The sequence below is a fragment of the Oreochromis aureus genome, linkage group 15 (genome assembly GCF_013358895.1).
Source record: "Oreochromis aureus strain Israel breed Guangdong linkage group 15, ZZ_aureus, whole genome shotgun sequence".
In the NCBI taxonomy this organism is placed as follows: Eukaryota; Metazoa; Chordata; class Actinopteri; order Cichliformes; family Cichlidae; genus Oreochromis; species Oreochromis aureus.
In genome coordinates this window covers 20,418,787-20,427,874 of record NC_052956.1, presented here as the reverse complement: position 1 = coordinate 20,427,874, position 9,088 = coordinate 20,418,787, and the positions used below count along the sequence as shown (strand labels likewise).

The following is a 9,088-nucleotide window of genomic DNA, read 5'->3' as shown; positions in this document are numbered from 1 at the left end:
CCTTTGTAACCCTTTCCAGACTGATAGAGTTCAGTGTTTCTTAGCTGTTTCTTTAGATGTCCACGATGTTGCTTTCTGAGATCTTTTAGTCAACTTCACTTTGTCAGACACCTTCTAGTTAAGTGATTTCTTGACTAAAATATTCTGGCCATATTCCGGCCTGGGTGTTGCTCATGAAGTCATCTCTATAAAAAAATGTGATTAATCACTGTTGATTTAACACATTGGTGTAATTACTTTTTACATAGAGACAGAGGTTTGGACAGCTGTTTCCCTTTATTTGTATTTTTATTTGTATTTATTCAGGTTATCTTTGAAATATCTCAGTGTGACACTGATACTGAGTGTGGTAGGTTTTGAAAACAGCATCAGCACAGTACACAGCAAAGGGGAAAGGAACAACTGTTCCTTTCAAATTTTATGAATTTTTTAATGAATTTTTGTTTTTGCAGATCTTTTCCATCTTTCTTTCTTTTTTCTTTTCTTTGTAACGTATAAACAATGAAAGATGGGGTCAGTGTGTCACTATCAACTCTGTGCTGGACCAATTTCAGCCGAGGAGGTCGGACTACGTTTGATTTTATGTTTTATTTAACCTTGAAATTGTTTTATTATTATTATTTATAATTTTTTTTACCCTGCCTTGCTGAAGCTTTCTTTTCAGCACAAGCTCACGTGTCTGAATTTACAGTTATTTTTTCATTGACATGAACACCACTGATCTGAAATCACACAAAAAACAAAATCCAAGTAGTAGTTTTATTTTTATTTTTTTTATTGTAAAAACCACAGACATGTTTAGTAAATTATTTTCATAACTTGAAATGCAAATATAAATTGTAAATTTTGAAAACTTATGCCTAAATGTGGAAATGTAATGTAAGCAATAAAACTATAAACCAACAAAGCAGATGGAGATGTCTGAACCAAGAAACAGGATTTTATGTATTTCGGGTAACTCCTGGGCCACTCCTAGATTTTCTGATGAATGTCAAATGAAATCATCAAATTCAACATGTTTTAATTAATTATTATGCACCATTGTTTAGGGGACAGCTATGGTTTTTTTTTTTTGTTTCCTTTGTTTGCACAGACACTTTCTCCAATGTGTTTATTTTAGTCTTAAGTTGAATTTATATACATTGTTGAATCCCCTGAGAGAAGTCTTCTTAATATTTCAAATCCTAATATAAAAGTAAAGCAACTGCAAAGCTACAAAACAATATTGTGAATGCATTGCATTACAAGACGCATGACTATATATAAAAGATGGGCATAGGCAATGTGATGTCAGTGACGTCTTGAAGCCCAGAGTGAATGTTTTGATCGTTGCAATGTTTTGGTGAAACCAGCTGTGATGAGTGAGGGGCAGATCAGACAATGGACTCTCAAATAGTGATGACTTATCAACCTTAAGCTAGGCCCAAAGCATACCCTGCTTTATTCTCCTTTATGAATGTAAAGGGATCACAATTTGCAAAAGTTGCTTTTATTAATGTCAAATCGATAAATTCTGTATAACCCGTTGCCCCCTGCTGGCCATTAGAAAGAATGCAAGCTCACAAAACTGCTGCACTGGATTAACTTTTTAGATCCCAAAGCTCCTTTATATTCTGTGGTCTTAGTGAAAAACAGCAGCCCAAGCAGATATGTCATCAGTAATGGCACTAGGTTAATTTGGGCTGGAACTCTTGAATAATTGCTCTTTACCAAAGAGCTGTAACATCACACAGCAGCAGGATTTATAGCACGGGCTATCAGAGACAGCAGCTGGTAGCAAAACAAACTAGAAAATTAAAATAATCAGAGTTTCAGAGGTGAAACTGAATGCAGCACAATGAACATGCTCAGGATTAATCCAACATCATCAGAGCTGTTGCCACATTTTTGTTTTCAGAGAAAGTCCACTTATTATTTGTTAAAAATCACAGTATTTTCTCTTGGATATTAAATCATTTTGACAACAGATTTCAGTTTTGTAGCAGCCACAATAATGCAAACATGGTTGAAAGTACATGAAAATTTGGGATAACAAATAATTGGCCTCATAGTAAAAGCACACGTTCACTGTAGGTGTTTCCACCTCACACAGCCCCAGAGTAAAAAAGTTAATGGCCAAGTATTACATGTATTATCCTACAAGGCCTCTCATTTATTTTACTGTAGGAGACGCATATTTAGCCATTTGTTGCCGGCACGCGCTTTCTCTTCCCGTCATAATCTTAATTCATAAATCCCTAATTTTTAATGATCATTTTGCGTGGAGTCCCAGATGATGATGTCAGGTTTTTTTTCTTTAATTATATGCCAAAGAGGAAAATGATATATTTTGTATCATGAGATACTCCTCTTCACACATCACATTTGTGGTGCAGGTGAAGTAAAGCAGAAATGTTTCTGAATCTTCCCTGGAAGAGTTTAGTGTTCCTGTTGTGGAATCTAATTTACAAATGTATGCGTTGATTGTTTCCAAAAATGTATCCGTAAAGGAAACATAGTCTACAAGAGTTTCCTCTTGCCTCTACAAACATTTTAGCCCAGTTTTGCTTTAACCATTAATAACTACATACAGAGCCAATCAAAGGTTTAAGACCACTTGAAAAATGGCAAGGACAAAAGACAAACCATTTTTTGAGCATGCGATTTATTAAAAGCAATGCTTAAACTGAAACAGGCTGTTTTGTCTCACTCCCGTGTCCTCTTGTTGTATGTTGAGGCTCTACTTTGACCCTTGCTAAGACCCAGCCATGCAAATATGATTTTTTTTGTGTGGCATTTTTAAAGTGGTTTTAAGCTTATGATCGAAACTGTATCAGTGTTGTTTTACGGTTTTCTTCTTTTTGTTCTTATTCTTTTTGTAAAAAAAGAAAAAAGTAATAAAGTATATTGCTAATTAAGGAAATCAATTTTTTTCCTACTTTGTTTTCTTACCACAAGATGGCTGTAGCACATCACATTAAACATCTCAAACTGTCCATCAGAGTCACTGAGACTTTTAACATTTTTTTTTATATTAGCAGGTTTCGGATCAACCACAGGAGCTCATTTTCATGCAAGTAGAGCAGATCCACAAGGCCTGAAGGAATATAGCAGACTTCTGGTTTTTAGGAACAAATCAGTACCAGTACACACACCTGCCAGTCCACCCAGTGTAAAAAATCTGCTTTTTCAGTGAAAGAATTAAACATTTTCAACAACTCATTCTGAGCTTTTTTAATTGGATCAAAACAAGTGGTGCACATAATGACAGGAGGGATTTTATTCCCCTTGAATTAGTGAAGCTTCCAACGCTGCACTTGTCACTTACCTTAATGACCCAAATCCCATAAAACCTTTCAGACTGAGTGTGTGTCATTAAGTCGTTACAGGCTTTTACGAAGCAGAGAGTGCATGGTGTCAATTTGCAGCGATGGCAAGAACAGTAACTCAATGATGTTCCGTGTTTGTTTACATTTAGACCTTTCTTTGTATTTGCTTTCATACTTGTGTTCTCTGCTGTTATGAGTGCTATTGATATCCTGGCTTAGGGGTTGCTAGTCTCGCTCTCAAGCCTGTTATAACACCTACACAGTGCAAAGCCTGGAGACCTTAAAGTGTGCAGAATTTGACAAAGTGTGGGCCTCATCCACGAAGAGTTAACCGCATGTGAGGAAATGCCATTTCAGCGTAAAAATTACTTGATGTTGTGCTCATGAACATACTCAAGTATCTTTCTACAACAGTGTCAATATTTGGATGTTGGGAGGCAGCAGCTTCTGCTTTTTGTATATGTTTGGTAAAGGCTTATCGTGTCAGAAAAAGCTGAACAGTAAACATTGCATGATTGTGTATTTCTTGTGGTAATATTTTACTCAGAAAAAGTAACATTCTTCACTTGCAAAAACTCTGTCAGATGTGTAGTTACAGCAGCAGTATCCACACATCATCATCATCACACAGGCAGATAATTTAGGTTTAAAATGTATACAGTGTAACATGTTGTCCGGCAAAGTTTGACATTTTTGTAGTGGCGGTTAATCAATAACATCAGCACTCACCAGTTTATTCACACAATAGGAAAGAACACTTTGCGATGGAAAATGTGAAATAAAATTCCACAAGTAACTGAAACAAGTGCTCATAGTTCAACGGTCAAACGCACTTTTTGAGCAACATCAGAACACTTGGTAGATTTCACAAAATTTGCACTGCAGGTGAGCCACACCAAATAGGTCATACTGGTTTGAGGTTTAAGGCATTAATGACAGAGATGATGCATTCAGCATTATAGAGTTTCCTGAGTGATAAATGAGACCTGTGCATATTTAGAAGGTCAGCCTTAAGAAGGCAACTTTTAAAAAGTTGCTAAAGAATATACTCTGCTTTTCTGCACCATATGTGCTGCTGCTGTAACAATAATAATAATTTTAAAAAAAACTCCTAGTAGGATGAATAAAAGAGAGATCAAATAGATATTGCTAATGCTAAGTGCTTTGGCTTTATTACAGGAATTACTAACATATCATAAGTAAAAATACTTTAACATTTATATTCAAGTAAATACTGACATACAGTATGTATTTGCATTTTACAATTTAAAACATGCAGTTGAAGTGTAAATTTCCACCTAGGAAATAATTTTTTTTTTTTTTTTTATGAGTGGACTACTCAGACAGGTTTTTTAATTTCATACACTTCCCTGTTAATCCACTGAAAAGCCCCAAACAGTCACGCTGGTTTGTAATACTTTGACCAAACCATTGTCTCCATAGGACTGTATAAACATGTGAAGGCAGTTTCCTCACAACAGATTACTGCGCATGTATTCATATGCGTTTCACATTTAAGAGTGCAAATAAATCCCTAAAAGGTAGTTTCTATTTTCAATAGAAGGTCGTTTAAAAACTCTGACCTGACCTTTAATATTAAAAAAAAGTAAAAGCACCTTCACTGACACATTACAGGAACCAAAAGGTCATTGTGATTTAAAAGTGTCTTAATCTTTGAATAAAAACCGACAGTAAATCCCATAACTGTAAGGTAAAAACCAATCACTGGCCGTGTTCTGTGCCTTGTATCTCATCTAATACAAAATCTTACACAGAGCTCATAAAACAGGATCAATTACATAAAAGGAGGACTCACAGTTAAGACACATTCATTATAGTAATAGCTTGGAGTTTCAAGATTTTGTCCAAACAAAACAATCGGTCTACTGATGTAGCAAAGTTAAGGGAAGGTTGTGTTTATGTATATTTATGTTTTCAAATATCATGTAATTTTCTACATCTAAGATATAGAAGTGGAATAATAACATAGTTATTTGTATTGAAAACTTTTAAATTTAGAATAACCTCTTTTTAAAAGTGTACAATATCATGGTCCCTTGAAAATTAAGACTACCTCCATGGCACTCTGCCCATTCAAATTATACAGTTTAATATCCTCAGCTGTAGCTCGCAGCATTTCACCCTCTCTGTCCCCATGTCTGCTTGAAGATCTGGCATGAGTATGAAAAAATGTGTACAAACCCTTAACAGTGGCTACAAAAACAGCCCTCCTTAACTGGAAAGATGGGAACCACCCTTCAGTAGTAGTACCAAACTAGTATCAGACTAGCCAACTGCACAGAAAGATGCACCTGAAAACCTTAATAAACACTCATTTAGCAGTATCACTTGGCATCCTGTGGAAAATAACCTGCAAAATAACTATACATGCACACAAGAAAAATATTTACATTTAATAAGCAACTTCCCGCCTACATTAGTGCCTGCCCTCCCCGAGTCTGTAAAGTAATCATCTTTTAACAAAGAGCAAAATATAATAATCTTTGAGCTGCATCTCAGCGACTTACTGAGCGACTGTTTAGTAACTGTGGTGTTTACTGAGTGCTGTGTGTTCACCACCTAGTTAAATGTCATCTGATGAATTCAAATTGTCAGCACTTCTTCCCCCAGCTAAAAACACCTATGTGGGTGGATGAGTGGTTACACAATCAGTGCTGGAAGATGGTAAACAAAGAGCCCACGTTGTCGTCAAGCATCAGAGAGACAGATTATTTCTCCATTACAGGCAAAAAAATCGTTCTAGCGCCAGCAGTAGTAGTAGTACTTGTATATGTTGGCGTGTTTGTGGTGCCAGAGTCAGAATTTGTCAGTCTTTTCTGAATAAATGCGGGGCAAAAGGTAGATATGTAAACATCTTTAAACCCTGAGTTAGAGAAACAGTAAATCAACGGGTCCAGCAGGCAGTCGCTGTAAGACAAAACCATGAGGGCGTCGTACCACTGGACGGCTATGTTTTCTGCATCCTGCCAGTTCTTCAGCCGCACAAACAGCAGTGCTGCTCTGGCTATAGTGCAGGGAAGGAAGCAGAAGGAGAAGACCACCACAACAGACGTGACCAAGCACACAGCCCTCCTCAGCTTAGTCTTCTCCCCAACCGTCTTCTTCCTCAGCCGGTTGACAATGCGGACCGTGCAGTAGACGAGGATGATGTAGGGGATGATGATTTGGGAGAAGAAAACGATCTTAAAAAAACAAACAAAAACAAACACTATCAGGTATAACTCGTTTCAACAGCCCTATGTGTCACACAGTAAACATGGATTTCTATACAGACATGGGGAAGTTTATCATGTACACTCCTGACTCAAACACTTTAAACCCCCCTTAGCTGCTCCAGCTATCCCCTGCCTTTTACTTAAGTTATGACATTAAGTTAGAATTAATTTGAAATTGTTTAAATTTCTTTTTTTCAAGAATAACTGGTTATTATATTATGAAAATCCAGTTTATTTTGAAAGTTTCAAAAACAAAGAAATATTAATAATTGATACAAAGAGAAAAAATGTGATTAATTTTTACTTCAGAAAAACTCTGACTCGGTTCTGCCACGCCTGGGTGAGTGTATCTATGTCTTTTGGAAGGGAACTGCCGGTTAGGGAACGGAACTGGATATTGACTGTAATGCCAGCTTTATAGGAAGTTGCAGCAGTTGTGTTAATATCTGCTGTTCTTCTTTAACGTTCAAATATAAATATTCAAAGTCTTTCTGATTTCCAAATCAATCCACCCATTTTCTTTGTGGAGGCTGGAGGCCGTCTGATCTGTCAGAGCGAGGCAGCAAACAGCCTCTACAGGTCCCCAGTCTATTGTTAGTCTGTTGTCACCAGTATATATTGTTCGGGAACATAAAACAACACTAAATCCAAACAAATAAACTGAAACCGTACCTCTCTAAAGGTGTCCGTCACGTCATGTAAGTATGTCTCCTTTACACGGCCGTGGCTGTTGCAGCACTCAAAGGTTGTGACCATAGTGGGAATAGTGAGGGGAAGCAAGAGGATCCAGATGATGACAGATATCTGAGGAGATTTCTTAAACACCTTGACAAAATTTCTCCTTCCAAGATGGACCACATTGAAGTAGCGATCGAGGGACATTGTGATGAGGAAGCCGATGCTGGCTCCTCGATTGAGAAACAGCATGAAAAGCATTATCTTACAAAGCACAGTATCCTCACTGCGCCTCAAGTTGTGCTGGTAATGATGGATCTTGAAAGGAAGGCAGCCCACCAGCAAGAAATCAGCAACCACAATATTGAACAAGAAGATCGCTTTGTTCTTCCAGAACTTGTATCTGAAAAGGAAGCAGGTCATAAAACAGTTAATTGTTTCACAGCCAGTGAGTTTGCTTTGTATCAAGAGTGAATGAAGAGGAACAGGAAAAAAATAAACCTAAGCTTATGATGCTGTTGCTGCCGTCCACACGACCTCTGAGTGCGACTGTCCAACATTTTACTCAGCTCTCCGAGGAGAGGATGACTCATGTCAGATAAACTCTTCAAAACTGCGTGGCAATATATGCAGATTTTACTTTGTAGCGACTTGCAAGTGCTGCAGTGTAACACTTACAGCTCAGCTTTTTTGTTCTACGCTTTCTATTTTAACTTTTCAAGAAGAAAATTTGATTCATCTGTCCATTTCAAAGGTTTGATAGAGTTTTTGGTAGGTCTTGTTATTTTTATGGAGTCTGAATTGGTTGCATCAGAGTGGTCACAATCTTTTAAAGATAAACTTAAAACCGCTTTCTTCACCACATCAGTAGCTCAGTTGGTTTACACTTCATTTAGCAAACTTTGCCCCCAGTAACAAGAATCCAGCACAGCTTTTCTCTTGGTTTTTACTAAAACAAGAATAAATCTAAACGAGTGAAAAGATTTCCCGTACCTGAAGATGAAGATGTAGAGAACGGACAGGTTGAGAGGCAGACCCAGTGTAAATTCTCCCACCATTACCCAGGAGAGGACTTGGTATGTAATGTCACTGGGTGTTTTGCAGTGGTCAACTGATCGATTTACAGACATGTTTTGTTGAATCATCATATAAATGGCAAAAAATGTCCACCTTCTATAGCAGATAAAGCTACGGTCAAATTAATATGCCGTATATTGAGAAAGCAAGCATTGCAGTTAAATCCTTTATCCTGGAGGTTGTTGTAGCTTCCTATGATCTTGAATCTTCACCCCTCAGGGACAGATGGCTCCTTCTCAGTCTCCTTCTAGTTCCTTAAACTGATCAGTCCCCTTAAGAGAGACTTACAGTGATTGTGGACCTCTGTCAAGGCTGGTTTTTCCATGGCAAAAGATACTGAGGAAGCACACTCTCAATGCAGCGAAGGAGAAAGGAGAAAATGCCCTCTCTTAGCTTCTGTTTATGTGATGCTGCCACACTGGTTACTTGCGAAGAAGTATTTACATTCAGGAGGTGCTGGAGGTGTGGTTTAGGGAGCTCTACTCAACTGACTGAGAAACAAAGCATGAGAGTTACATTTATAAATCTTTCAATCTGCAAACTCTAAATTATTGCTGCAAATGCACATCTGGATTCAGGCTGTTCCACTCTTCCTGACTCGTCTTTTCAATCTCTCTGAATTTGCATGGAAAGCCAATCTGACTGAGCTGCTACTTTAGAGACGCTGGCAGAGTCTGTATTTCAGCTCCATGCCAGCTAATCTAAGTTGGATTAATACTTATTAGTTGTCTTGGTTAAACTTGCTTTGGTTATGTCAAAGTGAGAGTTTGCTATTCCAGAGTCAGAATCAGG

The 9,088-nt window shown here is 37.6% G+C and overlaps 1 protein-coding gene across 1 annotated transcript in view; it reads right to left on the bottom strand.

Annotated features, from left to right (window-relative positions):
- The window catches only part of LOC116333120 (hydroxycarboxylic acid receptor 2-like), a 9,022-nt gene extending 745 nt beyond the window's left edge, over window positions 1-8,277 (bottom strand). The window contains exons 1-3 of the mRNA XM_039599103.1: window positions 8,213-8,277; window positions 7,217-7,622; window positions 6,094-6,511 (exon numbers count right to left, since the gene is read on the bottom strand). Coding sequence (XP_039455037.1) covers window positions 6,094-6,511; window positions 7,217-7,622; window positions 8,213-8,277 — 889 coding nt within the window. The remainder of the gene's footprint in view (window positions 1-6,093; window positions 6,512-7,216; window positions 7,623-8,212) is intronic.
- Window positions 8,278-9,088: the final 811 nt, after the last annotated feature.